This window comes from Sceloporus occidentalis, unplaced genomic scaffold, assembly GCF_023333645.1.
Source record: "Sceloporus occidentalis isolate IW3139 unplaced genomic scaffold, rSceOcc1.0.p SCAF_62, whole genome shotgun sequence".
Classification (NCBI taxonomy): Eukaryota; Metazoa; Chordata; class Lepidosauria; order Squamata; family Phrynosomatidae; genus Sceloporus; species Sceloporus occidentalis.
The window spans coordinates 5,853,236-5,878,090 of record NW_028317042.1 but is presented as its reverse complement, the minus strand read 5'-3'; the positions used below and the strand labels follow the sequence as shown (position 1 = coordinate 5,878,090).

General features: G+C 40.3%; 1 protein-coding gene across 1 annotated transcript; it reads right to left on the bottom strand.

The window, feature by feature from the left end:
- Positions 1 to 1,279: 1,279 nt before the first annotated feature.
- On the bottom strand, positions 1,280 to 24,592 carry LOC149287374 (histidine--tRNA ligase, cytoplasmic-like). Its single transcript, XM_089493050.1, has 13 exons — positions 24,586 to 24,592; positions 22,600 to 22,661; positions 20,680 to 20,799; positions 17,717 to 17,812; positions 13,705 to 13,824; positions 12,696 to 12,803; positions 11,499 to 11,597; positions 7,031 to 7,124; positions 5,039 to 5,166; positions 4,601 to 4,864; positions 3,008 to 3,124; positions 1,764 to 1,910; positions 1,280 to 1,333 (listed from the first exon to the last, which is right to left on the bottom strand). Exons 1-13 carry the CDS (start codon positions 24,590 to 24,592, stop codon positions 1,280 to 1,282), a joined length of 1,416 nt encoding a protein of 471 aa, XP_089349176.1.
- Positions 24,593 to 24,855: the final 263 nt, after the last annotated feature.

Below are 24,855 nucleotides of genomic sequence, written 5' to 3'. Positions count from 1 at the left end.
CCCCTGTATGCCACTCTTCCTACAGAAATCCCTTTCAACCTCTATATGCCACTCTGCCTATAGTAATGCCTTTTAACCCCCTATAAGCCACTCTGCCTATAGTAATGCCTTTTAACCCCCTATATGCCACTCTGCGCCCCCCCCCCCCCGACTTGTCCTTCAGACTCCGTGGTGTCTAGTGGGGGCAACCAGTGGACGTCTGCACGATGCGTATAGACAACCTCTGCTGCCTGTTGGTTCCACCGGGGCTTCTATGACGGAGCACCGGAAGGTCATGTCACGCTTGGGCTTCTGTGATCGGAAGTGCCAGCAGCAGCAGATGCTGCCAGAGAGGAGGATCCAGGTCCCCTGCAGCGCTGTGGGTGATCTGGATCTTAGTCTTGTAGTCAGACCTCTGTTTGAGGGTGACCACATTTTATTTCTGCCATTCAGGGACACACTATGAAGCCCATGAGATCACACACAGGTAACTAATAATGAAATGTTTATTTACTACAGAGGGTGTTTCTTTCACATTGAACCTTCTTATGTATGCCTACCTGTCATATTTTGTGTAGTGCACCTAATTACGGTGTGTGTGTGTAATTAAATATACTGTATGTACAACGCTTATGTTTACTTCTCTAACTATAGCAAAAAATAGAACATTGACCCAGCCTTCCACAAAAAAGACATACCATGAGCCCTGCCAATCAAAGGGTTAAGAGGACACCTTAGCCATCCTTTGCCCTTTAATGGAGATGATAGGCAAGTCTCCCCTGTATGTTTTTATAGAGGGATCTGGCAGAATACCAAACTGACAACCAATTGATCCGATTTTGGTAAAAGCTTTCTGCTAGTACCGATGTACAGCTACTGGGAGTAGCCGTCAATACACGCCGATACGTGCCAAAACATGTATTACGCTTTAAAGCTCGTCCAAGCTCAAACCAGGGAAATAGGACAAATGTGGTCCTGTCTAGGTTTAGTTAATAAATCCCATGGTTGATCCCTTTTAACGAGCGCTCTTTTAGAGTGTTGCATAAAAGGCTTGTGAAACACAGTGAGAATGGAAACACATCTCTTTGTCTAACTCTCAAAAGTCTGTTCACATCTTGTATTTATTCTGCATTTAGATGTAGAATAAGAATTTTAACAAAAAAAGGTGCCATATAAATGCCATATTTAAACAGTTTACTTTTCTGAATAAATAAAATATTTCCATAAAAATACAGTTCTTATGCGCAGTTGGATCTAAGACGTAGAGACTGTGCCACGATGTTGACAAGACAGACCATGGTTAACTTGTTCGCCTTTTTATTTCTTCTATTAGATTTCCACTTGAGACATCCACCTTTAATAAATAAATAAAAAAAAGATATTTTGATAACATCTGTTTACAATATAAGTTTAAATTCCGTAGTAAATAACCGTATTTATTGGCGTATAACACGCACCGGCGTATAACACACGGCCTCCCCAGGACCGGAAGAGAGGGAGACGTGGCTGCAAATCGTGCAGCTCTAGCATTCATCGGCGCATAACACACAGGTAGGGTTTCAGCTTCGTATTTTAGCTATAAAAGTGTGTGTTATACGCCGATAAATACGGCAGTTAGTTGAAATGTTTTCATCTCGGCACATATCAAAACCAAAAAGCAATTATACGGTTATACTGTTCCCGCAACCAACTCCAGAAGCAACATCTAAGGTGCAATTAATGTGTTACAAAATCATGAAGCCAAAGGAATGCAATCTTTACGTTTCTTAATAGTCTTTTCTCACCTCTTCTCGAGTAGCAACAACTCTTAGTTTAACGTTGCCATCTTTCAGTTCCTGCTCTCCAATAATTATCACCAGCGGGATTCCTGTATCTTCGCAATACTGCAGCTGGCTCAAAAATTTTGGATTTTCCTTGTAAAGCATTTCCGCCTGCAAGAAAGGATGCAGATTATATTAGCAGGTGTAGGACAGCTAATGCTTATTAAGACAGGTTTCTGTTATTACACATAATGGTTCATGCAACATACAGGAAGTGGGATGTGTCGCTCTACCCGCCTCCACAAGCCTGACTTCCCCCCAGGGCAAAATAACGGAGGCTTTCTCGGCACCTCTACAGACGCCCCCTTTACGCTTCACAACTTGGCAACGGGAATGATACTCAACCCATTAGATACCATCATGATTGACACTCGCCCCACACCTTCCAATACCACCAACTCACTATTTTTTGGGGAAACTCTCACAAAAACAATTTCAAAAGACAATTAACTCCATTTGAAGATCGTTGTGCAGGGGAAGACACCCCATGGGATCTCGTGGCTCTATAGTCTCCTTAATAACAAAACTAATGCCCCACTACCCCCCTTTATGGAGAAGTGGGGAACATATAGATTACAAACATATAGATTAGGAAAAGATCTGGACTTTGGCCACCCTCACTAGAGGTGCTCAAGGTATAAAAAACAATTTCCACCCTTTCCTGGCCAGGAGTTGAGCTAGAGGGTTATATCTTCTGTGGGTGTAGCAGCAGAGATTTATCAGCCTTCCTATGAGGAGGGAAAACCAGAACAGATCCACTGTGGCATATTCAGTGAGAAAGCATGCCAATAAAAAAACAAATGTGGCAATGCAAACAAACACAAATGTACAGGCGAATGAATGAATGGATAAATAAATGACAGTGAGTTAAGCAGTGAGACTGGTATTTAAAAAAAATCTGTGCACACATGCTCCTTAGAGGGGATGCAGAGTGTTTATGGCGTGTGTGTATGTAGATGTATGCTTTTACTGTGAGTTGTATATAGGGAGCACGTGCGTGGGAGAGTGGTTACATTTATGTTAAGGATTAGATGCCGAATGAACCTCTGTGACACATACACCCAGATTAAAGTTTGATCATCCTGACATTATATGGCGTGGACAAAAAATGTCTATATAAACACTGTTGCATGCAAGTTTAGTGATATATTTGGTATATTAATAATATTTCTTTATTATTGACATATCTATGATGTAAATGCACTCACTTTAATTCCTGAATCCCAGAGTTTGGAAATTAGTTTCAGCCTCTCTTCTAAGAACATTTTCTGGGGTGATGCTACGAGGACCTGCGTTTCAGTGGTTCTGACTTTTTCTTTTGAGTCCTAAATCAAAATAAGAAAACAATGCAAAACGATTAAAGAAACCCTTTTATTTTGTTTGTTACATAGGATCCACAAAAAACATAACAGAAAATGTACCAGAATGCAGTCAAACAAGACCAGGTAATTTCCAAAAGCTTGATAATCTATTACATTTAAAGTACTAGAATATTCAATTATATTTACAATTCTCTCCACAAGGCCATAAATACATAAAAGATACAATATCAAGATTATAAAAACGCTAATATAAAATAACTATACTATTTCATACTAGTCTCAGATTTTTGTAACATGCCCTGAACACTGCCATAACAACAGGGGTCGCAGTGGTCGCAGCCCCTTCTTCCTGTCTCCTCGTACCGGTTCAACATTTTTTGGAAGGGGCCTTTCTGAACTATTTTGAACCGGCATGGGGAGCCAGGAGCGTATCGGCGGTCACTGACGCAGCTGTATAACAAGCTGCAGGAGAAGTGAGAGGTAAGTGGGGGTCAGAAAGGAGGTAGGACGATGTATTTGTGTGTGTGTGTGTGTGTCTGTGTATGTATATATATATATATATATATATATATATATATATGTATGTAAGCATGGATGTGTACTTGTGCATGCATGCGTGAGCACGGACTGTGTACTTTTGTATGTGTGAGCATGGATGCGTAAGTGGGGTGAGATGGAAATGCGTGTGATTTCTGTGTTTACATATGTTTTATGTTGGGGGGCAAGGGGCAATGACGGCACAGACTAGCTGTTGAAGCTGGGGGGCCAGGGGGAAATTGTTACGTCCCTGGGCCCTGAATGATGCAAACCATTAACTAGATGCTATTCTAAAGTCAATTCTAAAATTCAAAAGTCAAATCTAAAACAGCAGGCATGTGGATATGAGGAAGCCAAGTAACCATGGGCAAGGAATCAAAAAATGACACACGATAGTGCTATATTAGTATTTTACCTGCTGTATAATGTGATAGTGTAAGGTCTTTACCATGATTCAGACCATTGTTTAAAGTGCAGAAGCAGCACATTAACTTTACCTCCCATATTTTTCTCTCTTTTTATTTCAGTGTAGAAATGTCCCATGAATACAGTTCTTGGGGATAGGACCAACCAATAAAACAAGGTAAAGTTCAGAAAAACAAAGCGAGGGGAACAAGACAACTTCAAAGGATGAACAGGCTGGGTAATGGAGAAGAGGTTGGAGAAAGCAGAAGGGATGAAAGTGGGCAAGATATTACATACCCCAGATGATTTATTAAAATAAAGAGACAGGATGGACATGTGTATTAGCCACGTGGAAAAAAACAAACAATGAAGAAGACGTTAACTTAGGAGAGCAATGCAGGCTTTGAAGAAACATAAAATGTCATCAATCTAAATGTCACTTTGGAATAAATTTTTTAATTTAGTGTACCTGTATCTAAATATATATTTGGACAACAATGTGGCATAAAGCAATGTACATAAAGCAATGTTTCTTACCATGGCCCTTTTCTCCACAATAGAAAATATCCTCTCTATCCCAATACTGATACCCACACACGGAACATTCTTGCCTTTGGCATCAAACATCCCAACTAGGTCATCATAACGTCCTCCAGCAGCTACGCTACCAATGCTGGCCACATCTTCCAGATTACTGTTCTGCTGTGGTTGAAGTCCTTCTCGACTAGGGAGCAGCACTGCTTCATAAATGACCCCAGTGTAATAGTCTAAACCACGAGCGAGACCCAAGTCAAAAGAAACCTAATGGGAAACAACATAAAAAATATTAAAAAGACCCAATAATATTTTATATTCAAGAAAACTCATGATGCTTTGGCTACACCCATTTTGCAACAATAAAGTGGGCAAATTGGAACATGCAACATATAGACAGCCAATACTCTTTTGAACTAGAGAGAAGTACAATCTAGATACCTTATCTGTTATACCGAAGATTTTCAAGTATTTGCACAGCAGTTTCAGGTCAATCAATCCTTCCATAGCCACATTGTTCTGCAAAAGTTTCGGGTCCTTACAAAGTTGTTCTATCAGTTCCACTCCACCTGCAGGTCAAAAGCATAATATACAACACATCAAAAGTATTTGCACATGACTCTCAGACAGCCATTGTTGTAAGTTAAGTAATTATGAACTAGTTTAAACATCTCGAATAACAAACACAGTAATCCAGAAATGTTATTTCTTTCATATTTTAAGTCTAAACACAGGAATTCATAAAGATAGTAATCCGCAGATATAAAAGAAGCCTTTGGCTGTAAGTCACAATTCATTCAGAGCTCTTTAGAATGCAATGTCAGAATTTTATCGGTGTGCTGTTATTTATGAAAACATACACTATTAAATTTAAAATCCTTGTACTAACATATAAAGCCCTCCATACATTTCTGCCCTCTTAACAAAACACTCATCCACTCGATCCTTACGCTCTTCCCATAGGCTAAGGCTTTCTTCTTCACTTATCCCCTTTTTCTTTTCCCACTTACAAGATTTCACTTGTGCTGCCCAATACCTCTGAAGAGCTCTATCTTTGCAACTAGAACTTATCTGTCTCTAATACAACCCCCTCCTTTCATCTAGGACATCTCTAAATGCCTTATGATTTTAAGCTAATGTATCGGTTCATCTTAGTCTGTCATTTCTAGCTGTCATGCCCCTAGAATATCTATTGTAAAAAGCACTGCCTAAATTGCTGGCGCTATATAAATACTCATAAGACCAAAGGTACGTGGGCACCTGACCATCCAACCCATATGAGTTTGTTGGATATTCCATCCAAAACCATGGGCATTAATCGGAGATCAGGAAGTGACGTTGGATGAGAAGGCCTTGCTCGCAATCCAATTCATCCCAAAGGTGTTTAATGAGGTTAAGGTGCAGGCCACTCCAAGTTCCTCCTCACAAAACTTGTCCAAACCATGTCTTTATGCTTTATCCACAGGCCACAGCCATTAACTTTGACCTTCACTGGAACTAAGAGACTTAGCCTGATACCTGGACTGCAAATCAGCTCTGGATGTTGCTACAGAGAGTACTTCCTTATGTCCTAAACGTGCATCACAAAAAGTGCATAGAAGTTCGCACAGGGTGCCAATTAGGGCATTCAAATTTGGGGAAGATCAATGGCATGAAGGCGATGGTGAGTCTACAGATGGTATTAATGTTCATGCTAGGTAAAAAGTGAATCAAACCGAGTCAGACACAGGTGCGGCCATTTATAATGTGTGGGCCTGGGAAGAAGATGAAGTTGGCGGTAAATGGGGTGGCAGACACTAAGATTTCAACTGCATAAAACATCAATACCTGTTGATTGTTTCCTCTAGCCTGGATTTTCAAAGAATATGGAGGGAACCCTGCAGATTTAACATAATGTGCTGCCGCCGGGTGGAGACCTCCTCCCTAAATTGATACTGGGCCTGAAACTTTCTTTTGGCAGCCCAGCTCTAAATTTTAGAGACATGCTTATATTTGAACCAACAGCAAAGCAGTATTACGTTTCTTACAAAATAAGTAAAATGAAAAAAGAATCTTGTTTGAATAATGTTTTGACTTTTTGGTTTAAGAAACGTTGTAAAGTTATTGTAGTTATATTGGCCTCAACACTTTCTATTTGTTACGCAATCTAATATGTTTCGCTATCCTGAAAGACACTTACCAGGCCGGATCAGGAGGATCTGCATCTATAATTTATGTTTCAGCTTCAGTGGGCTCAGATTCTGGTTTTTTTTCTGATGTATGTCCATAGGCATTACAACATTTTAATTAACTTTCAAGAGATAAAATCTTTTTGTCAGATCAAAAACCAATTAGTTTGTGTTGCAACGTATGCAAAAAAAAAAAAGAGCACTGAAATCACAAACAGCCTTTAGTCTTATCAGCACCTTTAAGGATATTTTCCATGTTTCATACCGTTAAGTCTGATATATTCACCAATTTGGTCCACAATTTCAGGGCTGAGTTTCTTGTCTTCAATGAGTTCACTCCTGATGCTTTCCCAAGGAACCTGAAACACACAAGTTGCCCAGATTTCTAAAGGTCTTACGGATTCTGAATGCAATGTTAAAGTAGAGATCAGCCCCTTAGGGTTTCCCCACTAAACTAAAAGTTGGGGTGTGTTTGGTCAGTGACGTGTTTAGAGTGGACACTGCCCTAGGCCAGACCTTAGGCAGCTCTACAGCCACCATTCAGAACCTAGTTCTGTGGCTGCAGTCCTCTCGTTGTGTGTTGGGATATGACATCATATCATGGTGCTCTGTCTTAGAAGGAGGTGAGAGCCTAGACTATGGACTGGGCATCAGGCACTCTGGAGAAATGCCTGGTGGGCTGGTGCATGATGGTGCCTACCATGTATGTTTATTGCTGCTTGTATGATGGATCCCGCAAAGCTCAGTGGCAGGAATTGTCAGACTATGAACGAGGAGGACAGCCGCGGGGTTGCAGCTACTATCTTAGGTAAGTAGTTGTTTGGTTTTTGATTAATGTATATTAAAGTTCTCACAGAATTCCTTAATAGGCATTGTTCTTTAGTAGGGTTTAAGGGACTTTGAATTGTGTCTTCAAAGGCAACCTCTACTGAGACCAAGAAGCATTAGACTGCAGACTCCTTGGACAGTCTCAGTACTGTTCCCATTGAAATCAGTATGAGTTGTAGCATTTAATCATATGAATGCCACATAGCATACATCTCATTGCTGCTTCTATTCATATCCACGGAGGCGCTTCTGACCATGTGCGAGAAATGTATTGATGGATGCTGTCACAGGAGCATCTGTGGCAAGGTTGTAGGGGTCTGCTAGGTAGGCACCTTCCCATTTGGTTGCTACAGCCACACCCCCAGGTATCCATATATGGTAGGGAGGGTAGCTCCCCTTTTGAAGGGTCCTTAAGTTAATGGGACGTGGGCCACCCCTGACCACACCCCCTGTACTGTGATTGGTTGCTCCCTGTTCTAGCCCTCTCCTGGTGCCAGTTAAAGTGTTTAAGCTATGTATTGTTCACCCTGTTCATTTCAAGATGGTCTCATGTATAAAGTTGGTGTTTGGTGAACAATAAAAGAGAGTCTTACTTGTTCAAGCCTAAGACCGTGTCTGTGATTTGGGAACTAGGGAAATGTGGAGTGTAACTACTTGGTTACTGGAAGTCTGGAGTATACTGAGGGGACCATAGGAGATCGCTGGAAATATTGACGGCAGAGACCATCCGTCTCTATAGGGTCCGTCACAGATGCTATCTGCTTCCAGTAGAGGCAGCAGACTTACATGCTAGTCCTGGGTAAATGGACTTCCATATGTTTCATATGGAAAAAGGACTGGCATGCCCCTTTAAAGACTGTTGCCGAGAATGACTTTTGTAGGCTGCTGTACACTTTCATTGCTAACAATTAAACGTCTAGTCAATTGTTTCTCATTTAACAATGAAAAATGCTTTGTTCCTCGGAACAAACCATCTTTTAAAATCAATAAAATACACAAAGAAATATACTTTATATATTGCAACAGCAGCAATTCACAAAAGTCATTTACAGCCATTTTCCATTATGTGCGGCTAATACATTACCTTAGGAGCGAGCATTAATCAATTCAGTCCAACAAAACTACTATTAATGGGGGGAAATGAGTAAAACGATGCTTTGTGTTTAATACGGTTAGATTTTTCACATTCAACTCCTAAATTAACTGTTTGTTTGTATAAAGGAGGAGAAATAAGTTTCCAGCAGACCATTTGTTAGTGTGCAATTTCATAAGACCCAGAGGTATATTCATCAAGCAGGCGATAATATCTAGTTCGAGACAATATCAGCTTGCGCCGTGTTATTCCATGGGCCCGCTTCGCAAGAACGTAGGGTTATACTAGACACTGATGAATCAGCTCTGCGGAAGAACTCAACGTGAAGCAATATCTCAAAAGAGATGGTATCGCAGGCTTGAGGAATCCACCGGTTGGAATTAAAAGATGAAGGGGATTTTTACGCTGAAAATCAATGCGTGCTTCATCACAATGCCGCCCCTATAATATTATGCATCTTATGCATCATTACGGGGCAGCTGAACCATTTTCCAATCTAGGTGATCAATCATTCCATACTTCAAGCCAGGATGGGGTGAAGATTAATAACCCCTCAGCAAAAGTCAATCTATACTTGGCAGCCCTGACAAAAATCGGTGGCGTGCCCACTTTGTACTGAGTAATAGTTATGCCATTTTATGATGAATCTTCGATCACAGTCCACTAACCAATAAGGCCTAAGCTATCACTTATATTAATAAATCACTTTCTGTTGGCAAACCATTTTCATATTTTGCCTTTTTATAGATGCATTTTTTTTCTGCTTTCAAATTTTATATCGGTAACAAAAGCACAATCATTTTCCTCCACGCGGTGTCCTCTGTTCTTATCTGTATGTCAGGAAGACAAACACTCTGTAATTTAAAGGCGCCGTCCCACCCACTCCTCGGAATTTAACACTTTTGTGATAAAACGCAGCATTATACACGTCTTTTCTAGTACGGCTGGAAGCCCAAACCCGTTCCAACATAAGTCACGTGAAATTTCTTCTTATTCATAACTTATGCGGGGAACTCTTAATTGTCAGACACTGATTGGTTGTTGAACTGAAAATTATTTTTAAGTGTGTCTGTGTTATATATAAACACAATATATATATATATATATATATATATATATATAATATACAGTAATATTGTTCGGCACTGAACAACATGGCTTTTGCATCATTCTGTTCCAATAAACTGTTCCAGTTATCTGCAGGTTGTCCTTCTAAGCAGCCATTTTTCTATTAGTTTTCCCGCTGAAACACCACTCCAGGCTGATTGTTTACGACAGTGCCAATGAAGTTCTGTTTAACTAATGAAGGTCTTTTCTCCAGAGAATGTTGTAAGTCAGTGGTTAAGACTGAGTCATTCTATTGTTTACCAGAAGGTGGTATGATACACAATTAGGGTGTTTGTCTAAAAGACTGGGCTAAGACAACAGAGCCAGAAATGCATTATATTGGGTGAAAACTTGAATTCTTTCAAGGATCCGGAGTGGGTAAAATGTAACTGACATTACCCAACATGGGAACTGCCGTCATAGGTGAATTAGGGGTAGTAATATACGGCAGTAGTAGTGTAGGCTGGCAGGTCCAAGGAGGGGTGTCAGCCTCTCTGACGCAATCTCCAGCTCCACTGTTTAGCAGGCCGGTTAGAAATGAAGATCACTGATCTCTCCAGCCAACCGACCAACACTACGGAGGACTGCGCCGACTCGGCATAGCCTCCATACTTCACTTCACCAGCACTGCTCGTGACAGATTGCCTGGATATGACGTCAGCCCCCCTCAGCTATAAAGAGGGTGACTGGGGATGACTAAGTGGTGGCTAAATTACTTGTGGTTGCTGGTTGGATAAGTGCAGTCACATGTTGCTCATACTCTACAGTGTGTGGCTGTAGGTGTCCAGTTGGCAGCAATGTACTGCAGGATCCAATTTGTTGCTGGAGCAGCGGTATGCAGGCAGTGGTTTAGGCCACTAGCCCAACCGGCATTTTCTCTGTGTGCCAGATGGCAAGTCTAGGCCTGGCGAGAGGGAAGATGTAATAGGATTGAGAAGTAATCTGAAAATGGAAATGTACCCTGACAGAAGGCATTGTAGGGATCATAATGAGACAAAGAGGGCAAGAGACTGGCAGTTTAACAAACTGAGCCTTTTAATGGCCTGGGAATGAGTGCCGCATTAGGATGGGTGAAAATGAGAGCCCTAATAGAGGGGCAAGGGAGATATTTCAGATGTTATGGGAAGGAGATGTCCTGGTATGCTTGCTGTGTGGAAAATAACTAGTTTGGAGTTTAAGGAGAACTGTAATGAAACGGAAACCAAACAGCGTGAAAAGAACAAAAAAAAAAGGTATGCAAAAAAGGCAGAGGGGAAAAAGCTAATATGGAAAAGAAGGAAAAGATGTGAGGAAGTATAGAGAGAAAAGAGGAAGTAGAGGAGGAATAAGAAGAAATGTGGAAAGCAGGAGAAAAGCATAACAATAGGTGAGAGGGAGAAAACGCATACAAAAAGAGGAAATAGGAGAATAGGAAAAGGTATATAGAGATAAAATGCACACGAAATGAAGAAAAAAAAAAAAAAGTAGGAAAAGGAAAGAGCAATAGGAAAAAATGGAGATGGCAACAGCCTGCAGATCCATGCTTTTTATATTTTCTGCCTTCTGCTTATGGCATGATTTGTATGAAGCCCTTAAAAGTGGGGGCTTTTTAAAGGATTTACTGACATTTGTTTCTTTATGTAAAGTTGTAACCCACTGAATTTAGCTGGCACAAAAAAAAGCCAAAAAAACTGAATGCCCCAATGTCACCTTACCGTTCATTTACCTTGTCTAGCTTGTCAATGGATGTACAAACTGTTCTGAATCTGGACTCCGGCACACCGCACAATCCAAGAATGCCAGTCAGAAGCCTTCGGTCATTCACCTGATGGGGAGATATTCAGAGAACATTAGCCTGTCGTAAGATTTGTATTATGATTTAATATGGCTCAAGTACAAAAGGGTACAACATTCACAGCGCAATCTTATGTTACTTAAGGTCTAAAACCTATAGGTAAGCAATGCTTAAACTTGCCTTTTAAAGCAAAACTAACGAACCTAAAGGTATGTGTATTAATTAAAGCTAGTGATCAATTTGAATCCAGTATAATAAAATGTACTCATACATGCAATGGTACGCTGCTGGTTTAATCCCCACCATGCTATAAATTTGTACAGAACATTGGTTGCCAACATGTCAATATGAAATATTTCTATATTTCATCTGTTGAAGACTAATCGTCCTCAATTAAAAGTGATCATAAGCCCATGGTGATTAAACGGCTTTGCCTCGGTCATAGCAGATAGTACTGCAAGGATAAATCATCAAGTACACATAGTTTTCCTGAAGCTGTGCACTCCATTAGGGGCTTGCACCAAAAACCTGTACTAAAGGAAAGCAATTCACTTATTTAGCGACTGGGGGACATGTCTCAGGCATCACAGGTGGCGTTCTTCCACTCATGCCCTGCATTACACATCCTACATCCAGTACATGATACTATCTCCCAAAACAGAGTACCTTCACAAACGAAGCTAAGCTCAAAGTGCTGTTGGAGACGATGCAAGCGATCGCTTGTATGCTAGTAAAAGACCAGTGTTCAGATAACATACGCAAACAAGCAAATGCTCCTTGGTTTCGGTAGGAGCAGCTGGGGAGGCCTTAAAAGAGACAGAAGTCTTATTTTAACAAATATTAAAAATTAATTTATGTACTGATTTGCATAAAGTAAAATGCACTGGATTCCACATTAATTCATATTGGGGTAAAGTATTTCTTTCCTTTAATCAGGTTTTTAAACCCATTGTGAACGTACAGATGCAAAATACCCCTAATGGCATCGGCTGCTGTAATGGAAAAGTCCACAGAAAATAAATTACGTAATTGTCAGAAGTAGCCAGAAAGCAAATGGGAAACAAATCCAGAAGAGGATATTTAATTATCTTAAAAGTTGATTGCCGTTTGTTTCCGTACAACATTTACCTTAATGAGAAAATCTCCCAGCTCAAGCTCTCCGAGTATCTCATGCATAATCTTCAGACACTCAGCGTCTGGGATCATAGGGTCATAACGCCCGGCAATGTCAAAATCCTGCCATAAATATGCAGAAATATAAAAAAGCAAAATAGGCTAGTGATAAAAAAAAACCAAAAACCAATGAATAAGTATATCAAAATAGGACATTGGGAGGTTGGCATCTTCTGACCAAGGGGGCAAGTACAGCCAAGTGGTCCCCCAGCACCCCAACTATATATCAACCCCCTGTCTAATCTTTTAGTTTACACTCAGACACCGACTGGCACATGAATTTGCTTCTGGACACGTGCTGCCAGTCACTGCAGGGTAAAGTAATGTCCTGTTACCCTGATACCCCGTGGAAGGGCAAACCCTGCTGCAAGACAGGCTGAGCTGGCCCTGTAGAATACATATTTCAAATGTATGGGTGACATGGGCCATGTATACGTTATACAGAGGCTAACCGAGATATTCTTACAAGAGAAGATCCATAATGCAGAATGAGACTGTTGAGGGAATAAGGCTCTCTGATTTCATAACGGAGAGTTTCGAGTGTATGCATTATGAGGCCAATGCCGGAGAGTTTCTTCTGCAAAACAAGCCCTGCACTGTGCATAGTTAAATCTGAGGCATGCCATTCAATACGTTAAACTGTTGCTCTGCCTATTCTTGGTCTAAATGGAATATGTACACAAATACCCTTCCTTATCTCTGACAGAAGATACACCTCGGTAAAGATGGTAATAAATTAAATGTCCTGGAACATCACCTGACATCTTCCTGATTTATTAGCGTCTGTGCCGACCATGTCAATAATATAATGAATTCCAAGGCTGGAGGATGAGAATGTAAGACTGAAAGTATTCATTCAAACTGTTCATTGTATGGACTGTTTCATTCTCCAAAATCAGGGTCTTTTCTCTTGTGGGTTTATTGTTGCATGCGGTCTCATATCAAGTACAATGTCTGTACTCACACACTGATAGAACTCCCGGTAGCGTCCTCTGGCTGGATTGTCTCGTCTGTACACCTTTGATATCTGATATCGCTTCATGGTACTGATTTTATTCATGGCCAGATACCGTGCAAAGGGAACCTTTATCGACAGGGTTAAGGATATAAAAAAGAAAAACACTTGCGTGCAAAGGAGATTTGCATATAACTGAGCCAATTTTCCTTAAATTGTGGACCTGAGAAGCCTAGCAGAATAAATGATACCAAAATGCACATGCGTTCAGACTAACGTACATTAAAGACAGCTGCATCGCATAATACTTATACACACACATTAAATATTTACGCGGTAACAAGTATCAAACTTAAAAAGTGGCATCTGAGATAAGAAACAGTTTTCTATACATAAAAAACTTAAATGGACAGTCTACTGCTCTAAACAGCCTCACCAACACAAAATGCATATTAAAGAGTATATATATATATACGATGGAAAAAAACAGAGTATTGCAGAGTATGCGGTGATACCTTTTTTATTGGACTAACATAATATTTAAAAGACAAGCTTTCGGAAGTTATCCTCCCTTCATCAGGTCCGAAGCAATACTGATCAACATGATAGAGGTTACAACTTAAAACAAGTGATGGTATAAGAGTAGGGGGGGTGAGTGGGGTGTCGTAACTAATAGGGCTGGAGGTGAGAAATGCAGAGAGGTAGAGAGATAACCCAGGGACAGAACAAATAAACTTAAGGAACCAATAACCACAGTAAAACATCAAAGATAATAACAGCAATTAGACACACATTGGATGTTTAGATGTTCATATGAAGTTCTGGTAGTGTGTAAGGAAACCAGAAGCCACATTAAGTCCCTCTTTTATGGTGTTAAAATGTGTAATCATTTTCATCTCAAATGTTTTTCTTTCCTGAGAGTCTCTGAAATTTCCTTTGAGTACTTTAATTTTTAGGTTTTGGATGGAGTGATTGTTCTGTGTGAAATGATGTCCTACCGGGGTGCAATATTTTTCTTCCTCGTGGTTTTTGATGGAGCTTCGGTGCAGGTTCATTCTAAGGTGCAGCTTAAGCCCAGTTTCTCCAATGTAGCCCCCTTTGTCACATGCAGAGCATTGTATGATGTACACCACGTTTGCCGATGTACATGAGTAAGAATCTTTGATGCTGTATGTTTTGTTGTTGTGACTGGCTGTGTTGCTGTCACATATATGTTGGCAAAGTTTGCAGCGGGATTTGTTGCATGGTACAGTGCCATTCTGTGTATGCTCCTGTTCTGGGGCCAGTTTGCTGCACACTAATCTTTTCCTCAGGTTTGGTGGTTGTTTGAATGCCAGTATTGGGGGTTGAAAATATTTTTTTCAGTATGGGGTCTTCTGAGAATATCGGCTGTAGGTCTTTAATAATTTTGCGGATTTCCTCAAGAGTTGGCTTGTAGGTAACTACCAGAAGGATCCTGCTTGTGTTATCCTTTTTTTTGTATTCTAGAAGCCTTTCCCGTGATGTTCTTACAGCAGATTTCATTTTTTTGGATATAGTTTTTTCCTTGTAGCCCTTCTTCTGAAATGACTCTGCCAGCGCACCCAGGTGTTTGTCTCTGTCCTGAGTGTCAGAGCAGATACGGTGGTATCTGATGGCTTTGCTGTAAATGACACCTTGTTTAGTGTGTTTGGGATGAAAGCTTGAATTGCGAAGGTAGCCGTACCTGTCTGTGGGTTTTCTATACACGGAAGAGTGAAGAAAGCCAGAGGTGACGGTTATGGTGCAGTCCAGGAAGCTCACACCGTGTTTTGAGAAATTCATTTTGAGTTTTATAGATGGGTGGAATGAATTGAAAGATTTGTGGAATTTTAAAAGGTTTTCTTCTCCTTCTGTCCATATTATGAAGATGTCGTCGATGTAACGGTAATAATTATGCGGTTTGTGGGGGTGAGTGGCTAGGAATCTCTGTTCCAAGTCAGCCATAAAAAGATCGGCATATTGCGGTGACATTTTGGTGCCCATGGCTGTCCCGGTCATTTGTAGGTAGTTAGTGTCATAGAACTTGAAATAGTTGTGTGTCAGTATGAATTCTATGAGCTTGGCGATGGTTTCACTATCATATTTTTGTGTGGCATTGCTGGAGGAGAGGAATTTGATGCAGGCCTCAATACCATCTTTATGGGGGATGTTGCTATATAAAGACTCCACATCCATGGTTGCAAGTATTGTATTGGCAGGAAGGTTACTAACTTGGCTCAGTTTATTGAGAAAATCAGTGGTGTCCTGTATAAAGCTCTCAGTGCTGATAACTAGGGGCTTAAGAATGTTTTCTATAAGGCCAGATATAGATTCGGTAAGAGTTCCCATACCTGTAATAATGGGCTGTCCTGGGTTGCCTGGCTTGTGGATTTTGGGCAGCATGTAGAAAGTGCCTATTTGAGGATTTGAAGGCACAAGATTTTCCAATTTGTGTTGCATGTGTTTTGAGAAGGATCTGATAAGTTTGATAAGATCTTCTGTATATTCCCTGGTGGGGTCCTGGTTCAATTTTTTGTAGTAGAATTAATCTGCCAATTGTCTATTTCCTTCTGCCATGCAGTCCTGGGTGTTCATGATGACTACTGATCCGCCTTCGTCAGCTGGCTTGATGATTATGTTTTTATTATTCATTAAATTGTTCAAGGCATTTCTTTCTGGAGGTAGGGGGTTGTGTAGCATTTTTTTCTGTTGTGTGGTAGTGAGGGATGCTACTCTTGTGCTGAAGCTTTCAATATAGTTGTCCAATTTCATATTACGTCCTGTTGCAGGTGTAAAGTCTTTGTTCTTTTTTCTCTCATTACTAACAGGACTGGATGTGGTGTTTTCTTTCTCAAAGAAAAATTCCTTAAGCCTCAGTCTTCTAAAAAATTCCTCCAAGTCTGAGTATAATTGAATGTGGTCCAGGTTTGTGCTTGGACAAAATGTAAGCCCCTTGGATAGGACTGTTTTCTCAGGTATTGATAGATTATGATTGGAGAGGTTGACAATGTCATTATTGTCTGTGTTGCTTTCATGGTGGTTAACCTTCTTAGCTTGCATAGGGACATTGACACTTTCAGTGGATAAGGTTGATCTTTTTTTTTTTTTGGGAATGTCTTTGTTCTGTGCAAGGTTTGCCAGTTTCTTCTTTTTTCTTTTTTTCCTGATGGGAACTTGATGATTTTTTTTTCTGTGGAAATATTCCAATTGTGTTTCCAATTTTTTAGCTTCAGGTGCAAGTTGTAGAAGATTCTGGAATGAGGATTGTCTCTGGTCATATATTCTTTGTTTAATTCCATATAGCTGATGAATTAGAATGTTACGTAGTTTCTCCCTGCTTCGTCTGCAGATGTTCTCAGCTGCTGGTGAGTTGTAGGTTGTTGAAAGTGGGTTCTTAATGCTGATTCCCTTCGGGATGAGGTTCATTTTCTTACACCGGGTAAGAAAAAATATATCACTGTTGATCTGAGTTTCTTTTCTAATCAGTTTGATTATTGAACTCAGCTATTATATGCATCGAAGTGCATATGACGGCTGAAATGACGCTTTAAAGGTTGACCATGGAAAATATCAATGTAATGCATATTTTACAACAGATCTACGTGCTCACATTAACTGTACAAAACATAACTATGGAAAAATACACACAGAAGCCAAAGAAACGGTTGGAAAATTTTGTCCAAAACCCAAAATAATAAATATAAATATATATCTTGCTGTCCGAAACTTATTTTTAGAAGTAAAAATAAACTCCTTTCTTTAATACGTGAAATACGCTATGTTATTTGTCAGGGTAAATGTTTTAAATTCTTTCCCGTGCCCGTTCTCTGTACAGCAGTCCGCCGGTGGCTTCTAATTATGATCTTTTGCTCTGGCAAAGTCTTGATGCTTTGTATTTCTCTTTAGCCTCCAAACATCAAACTGAAAAATATAACTTAGCTGAGCAGTTATGAAGATGATGTCATAACGGCATGTACACAAAAAAAAAAAAGCATATACAAGGACACGCATAAAAGGATACCGTTAGGTCATAACGCAACGACAGCTGCTCGCCACCCTGGTCCTCTAGATTATAAATTAGTTTAGAGTCTTCTCCATACTTGCCAGTTAGTAAATCCTATAGCAATATAAACAAAATAAAGCCTTCTTAATGTAAAATATTAGCTGTAACAATTACTTAATTTCTAACAACTTTATCTATAATAAAACAACGAATTCTAGTACAGATTAAATTGTGGCAAAGACTGCAAAATATCTGATTAAAATGTTAGTTCATATTAAGTGATTAATTAGATACAGCAGGAGAATGGTGATACTATGGCATAACACTGGATGGATCTAAGGATTGAGTGTCAAACCCTAGTAATAATGTTATTTTCCTAATATATATATATATATATGAACAGCTATACTTAGGATATACCATCTAAACTAAGCTTGATCCGTCGCTGCGACACAGGAACCCAGTGGAGTCACGTGAATGCACATTGCATCACATGACTCCGCTCTGTTCCTGTTCGAGCAACGCAGAGGGAAACAGCGGCCCCCACTGAAGTCTGCGAGCGGCACCAGAAGATCTTAAGTTCAGGTAAGGTTGGGGAGTAAATGAATAAATATATATGTGTGTGTGTGTGTGTGATAGCATGGATCCTTGTGTAGGGGGCAAAGGGAGGCTGAAAGTGATGTGCATGTACTGGCTGACTGAGCATGATAGGAGTGCGATTGCTAACAGCTAACATCAGTCACACTCATATCATGCCCAGGCAGCCAGTACAATAACTTTATGTAATATATATATTTTTTTAAATTTCAGCCCCCAAAATTAAGGTGTGTCTTATACAAGGGAGCGTCTTATACTTGGGGAAATACGGTATTATATGTCACTTTACTGATTATGCCGGGCCAACAGCCTCTTTAGTGAATAAACCTTTAATATCTGAGAATTCCATTTTTCTGTATGCCTTTGTTGTTTGCCTTCTTTTTATAGAAGCTCTGTGGCCATTTTTACTCCGATTCAACATAAAATCTAATCAGTACGGTCTTTATGCTCTGATTTGAACAGACAGCTTTTTGAGGACAGCATGTTACCATTTTTCAGTTGGAACAGCCATTGTATTTTCTTTTTTTTTTCCTAATTAGTTATTGAATTATCAAATGGAGGTTACTGAAGCCTCCCTAGATACATCAACGTAAGAATGTTTTTGAGGTTGTGTGTGGCTGCTCTGTGCCTTCCAGGAAGGTGACTGGGGCACCTATGGGCCATTAGACATTTCAGGGCCACCCAACACCATCTCAGGCTAGCCTTTCAGTGATAATCAGGATTTCAGTGGAGGAACTCAACGGATACGCTTTTTCAGGAAACCTTCTGTTTTTTAAAGTTTACATTTTAAATAATTATTTCTTGCAGAAAAGTTACTAATGCTGCATTTATTCTGAAACATATTACAAACAAAGGCTTTCTTCCAAAGCTTTCCTATGGCTTGAAACTCTCAAACTATACAAGAAACTTTAAAATGTACATTATTTTAGTGTTTCATTTCCATTTAAAAGGAAGAGGCAGCATATAGGATTTTAGCAAATATCTGGCATGTGACAACATGCCAGCGCGGAATAAACATAAATCAATGAATAATTCATTACAAATGAGAGTTCCAGGCTGATCCTCAAGAGACGTGGTACAGTAAATTACAGACATAATTATCCATAAAGCAGTCCCAAGACACTCCGCCAAGACAAAAAATCTTAATGTGATATGCTGTTAAATAATAAATCATGCTCGAATACTATATGAGAAGCCCCTGGCAAGAAAACTCATCTTCTTTTTTGTAAACAGAGGTGCTGATGCCCAAAAGTACAGAAATGTGGCTAAATTATGAGTGTAAAATAATAAGGTTAAAAGGTTACTAAAGCCAGACCCTTAAATTATATCATGTAGGTAGAAAGAAATTGCCAACAAGCTGATACTGAACTGAAGTTTTCCAAGTCCTGTGAGGTCAACAACTGTTTAGATTTCTTAACAAAATCTTTACGTTGAACTAAACAATTCCAGCTTACGCTTCATGTTTTCCCAGGGAATGCGAAATTGAGGTCAGTAGTCATGTGGCACAAAAACCTGGCGCTGATAAGTTCAAGGTAATTGCCATAGAAAACACAAAATAACACCTGAAAAGTTGGTTAAATGCGATTAAATAAAAAGGCAGAAGAAAAACATTTATTTGCAACATATTCTAGAGCAGCCAGCAGGCTGTGAATTGGGGCCTTCTCTGAGCCTTCCATATTAAAATATAAAAGATAAAACAGCCATTTATCAGAGTAAATTGAACATTTAATACATTTAAATGCTGCTCTGAAACTCAAACCCTTAGAAAGTCATGATAAAAAATGATTTTTTTAAAATTAAAATAACTACATCAAAATAATCATAGCAAAATTACAGATGTCTCCTGTTTCAGACCAGCTAAAGTGACACAGATTACACAGGTAAGCGAGATCACACTTCAGCGCCTCCCAAGGACAGGCACTCATACTCAGGCAATCTTAGAGAACTTGGCAGGTGAGAGGACCAACCTTAGATACCTTACTGTAGGGTGACTACAGGCTGAACTGTGGCTGGGCGTATGGCCAACAATGGAAGGGATGAGTAGGTTGACATAACAGTAGTATGCTGGCGGTAGGTCAACTGATTACTATAGGTGTGTGGTAAGAGGGGTGTTACGAGATGATTTGGGAATTGAGGTGGGCTATCACACATTTTGTCAGTGGTAAGTGCACAAGATCACAAAAGTTATATTAAGGAAAGCTATGAAGAAGTGGAAGGGGAAGAGAGAAAGATGGAAGTGGAGGGAGAAGGAGAGAGATGGCCAGAAGGAAGACTCTCCATTGGCACGGGAGTTTAATGACAGTCCTATACGTAAGTTAACTATAAACATCATCACATATTTGTTACACACATAGTATCATGACGGCTGTGGTACACACACGAACCTTGAGCTCAAACACGGGGGTGTCAATGCTCTCAGCTCCATGACGTTTGAAGCAGTTCACCACGGTGTTAAAGATTCTCTCACGTATTGCCACTTGCTTCGGGTGAATATCGCGTGTACCCTGCGGATGCAGTACAAAATATAAGCAATACTACATTATTTTCATAATCGATTAGTTGGCCGAATGTAAAATGATTTAATAAACAAACAGGATGTTTAAAAACAAACAGCAGAATAAAAAGAACCTCTGATATGCCTTATACCCCAGATATGCCACTCTGCCCCCGAATATGCCTTAATACCTTATATGCCACCCAGATATGCCTTATAACCCCCAATATGCCACTCTGCCCCCCAGATATGCCCTATAGCAACAGATATCCCCCTCTGCCCCCTGATATGCCTTATAACCCCCTATATGCCACTCTGCCCCCCCGACATGCCTTATACCCCCAAAAAAGTTCCCCAAGACTTACCTCCCATACTCCAGACTCCTTGGTGTCTAGCAGGGGCAGCTGGTGAACGTCCGCGCAAAGTGCGCAGACAACCTCTGCTGGTGGCCGGCACTTTCGCTGGAACTTCTATGACTGAGCACCGGAAGGTCATGTGACGTCTGTGCTCCATCATAGAAGCCCCAGCGGAACTGCGAGTAGTAGCAGAGGATGTCTGCACGCATCGCACAGATGCCCACCGGCTGCCAGAGAGGAAGAACCAGGGCCCCTGCAGCGCTGCGGCGGATCCTCCTCCTCTCTGGCAGCCGGCGAACGTTGCACAATGCGCGCAGACAACCTCTGCTGTGCTAGCTGATACTTCCGCTGGGGCTTCTATGGTGGAGCACCGGAAGGTCACGTCACGCTGGTGCTCCATCATAGAAGCTCCGGCGGAAGTGGAGGACAGTACCGGAGGATATCTGCGCGCATCGCACAGATGTCCGCCGGCTGTCAGAGGGGAGGATTCCGAGTCCCCTGCAGTGCTGCGGAGAATCTGGATCTTAGTCTTATTATAACATATATCTTATAATGTGGTTATATTCTTCAGAGCATTTGCTCTGGAAAAAAACTAGGGATGCACCGAAATGAAAATTCTGGACCGAAACCGAAAATTCCAGATTCACTTGACCGAAACCGAACCGAAAATGACCCCCTCCTTAAAAAAACAAAAAAATAACCACACTTTTATTAAAAGTAACACACCAAAATGGGACAAAAATTGTAATTAACAATATTAATATATATATATATGATGTCTGACAGCAATCACACTCCTATCATGCCCAGGCAGCCAGTACATGCTAGAACCTGGGCATGATAGGAGTGGGATTACAGACTCCCTATGCCATGCCAGCCACCCCCCCACACACACACTCATATACAGATACTCATCCAACCCCTTAATCACGCATACTTGCTCATACACCCTCCCCTACCCCCTTACCTGAACTGCAGATCTCTCGCTCGCAGACTACTGCAGGGGCCCTGCTGCTTCCCTTTCGAACAACTTCTCCAGCCTCAGAGGAAGAAGGAACGGAGCAGAGTCACGTGATGTGCATTCACATGAATACGCTGGGTTCCTGCTTTTCCTGGGCACACTGTGTAACCAACGTGCAGGTAAGCAGCCCAGCCCCTGCGGGTGATTATTTTCAGCAGTTTTTTTTTTTTATTTCGGCATTTTGCTGATAATGCCCTTTTCGTCCGATATATTTCGGCCATCAATATATCGGTGCATCCCTAGAAAAAAAGCCTCATCTTATAATCGATAAAATCTATTCAACTAATCGATAATGAAATTCGTTGGCAGCCATTCTCATTGTCGATTATTATTGATTTTATCGATTAGTTGTTGCAGCCCTACTACACTGCCTTATTCAATCCTCAAAATTGCCAGGTAATAGTGTTTGTTAGTAAACAAAAAAAAAAGTTACCTTTGGAGTTTTAAGCACAAAACGTGGCTTTTGCTCTTTTGCTTCTTGCTGGGACACACTGTCTTGGTATGAAAAATTTCCGTTCTTAAAAACATAACAGTAATTGTTATATGGTTGTATATATACACAATAGAACATCACATGCATTTTCTAAAGAGTAAGCATTTTTTAAATTCTGTACAAAACGTTTGTAGGTTATTTATAATTTTGTTATATTGGCTATAAAGGACCTTACAAATTTCCTGGAAAATATACATGCTTCGATCTACAGAAAACAGAAATACGATTGTAATAAATGCCCAGTAGAACCCTGCGCATGCATTAGTATTGAAGCCTCCTAAACCGACTATGGTGTTATTGCATGCAAGTGTTGGGGGACTTAGACACAGACTTTAATGTATTCTCCGCATACAAGCACTGGGTATGGGGAGTAGCAGGGGTCTCATATTCAAAGGTTTGGGGTCACTTAGAAATGTTCCTTGTTTTTGAAAGAAAAATCACATTTTGTCCATTAAAATAACATCAAACCGATCAGAATCCAGTGCAGACGTTGGTAATGTCGGAAATGACTACTGTCGCTGGAAACAGCAGATTTATAATGGAATATCTTCATAGATGTACAGAGGGCCTTTATCACTCCCATCACTCCTGTGTTCCAATGGCACGTTGTGTTCGCTAATCCAAGTTTAAATTTAAAAAAGCTACCATTTTGCAATTTTATTATAGCTAGAAATGGCCCCAAACTTTTGAACTGTGTACGTTCTGAAATAATTTTGTATTTCAGTATTACTTATGGGTTTTTTTTCTATAAGTAGTGTTATAAGTCAACTTTAGGCAAATAAATTTACTTTTTTCCTCTTCTGTGCCACAAGATGAACCTTTCCGAATATTTTTTCCATATAAAATAATGAAGTAAATGTTAATATGCATCCCGGGGCACTGGTATCGTGATAGTATCGTATTGACATTCCACTTATATTTGTTTCATTGCTGTTTTAACAGGAAGAATTAATGTGCGCTTAACACGTAACATAAATACGTAAATATACCTGATTATTTTGGTAACAGGACATGGGGCGGACGCCAGTGCCAAATAACGTCATTCTCTGGCCAACTAATAGCGTCCAACAAGACGATGAAAGATATCTTAGCTTCCTCATGGCTTTCTGTGTTGATCGACGTGGCCATCCACGTTTTCAGGAAAATGCTCACTTCTTACTTCATATCATGATGTCATATCGTCACATTAGGTATCGTAGGGAATCGCTGTCCATCTAGTTCATGGCTTGCAACAAAGATCAATACCAGCAGAGAAGTTCCACCAGACTGAATGCTACAAAGATGTACGGAGATGATAATATAACAATTACATTTTTTTTTAAAATAGTGGTTACATTGTTTTAGCAGACAAATATTCCTAAAACAACAACAGTGTATTTAGATGCAAAAGTTCAGCTCAATCTGATGCCAACACGACATGATATATTTAATATATAGAAATGAAAATACGAAGATATGCATAAAGGAAATATGTTGAAGTGTATATAACACACGTACGTTATTATTTGCCAATAATTCAATACCTGACATCAGTGCTCCTGCCGTGGTGTCCACATGCACTAATAATTAGATTTAAATGGTCTGTCTGTCTGTCTGTCTCTCTATATGTTTGCCTAATACTAAGATTTAAATGATATATCTATATTTATCTATATATATATGTAGCTATACAAATGCCTATATATATATAGTGTACTGGGCATTGGTGTTAAACACATTTAAGAAACACACACAACTCACCATACCCCATGCAGCACTACTGTCACCTCTAAGCTCCACTAGGGCATGTCTGGTACCCTCATGACACTCTATGGTAACTGTCTGTCGCGCACTCGTTCTCACCCCGCCTACACTTGCCCTCGTCGTTCTAAGACAGTTTGATACAATAAGTCAAATCTAGAACGTGGCAGAACAAAACACATTTACCAGCCATGTTAGCAAAAGCGATAATTTAATATGAGGCGACGCCTATCACAACTGCTGTTAATATCTGCCGCAGCACAAAGCATGCCCAAATAAAAAATGGCCGCCCCGTGTCTGACAGACGAGACTTTTGATTCTGGGCTGAGTTGGCTGCGTGTATGGGCGGAAGCCGTGAGGCTACGGTGGGAGGAGCGAGAAAGGGGTATCTATGGATACACAGGAGTGTAGTGTCTTCCGCATTACGTTATTTAGCGCGACGGGCAATTTTAACCA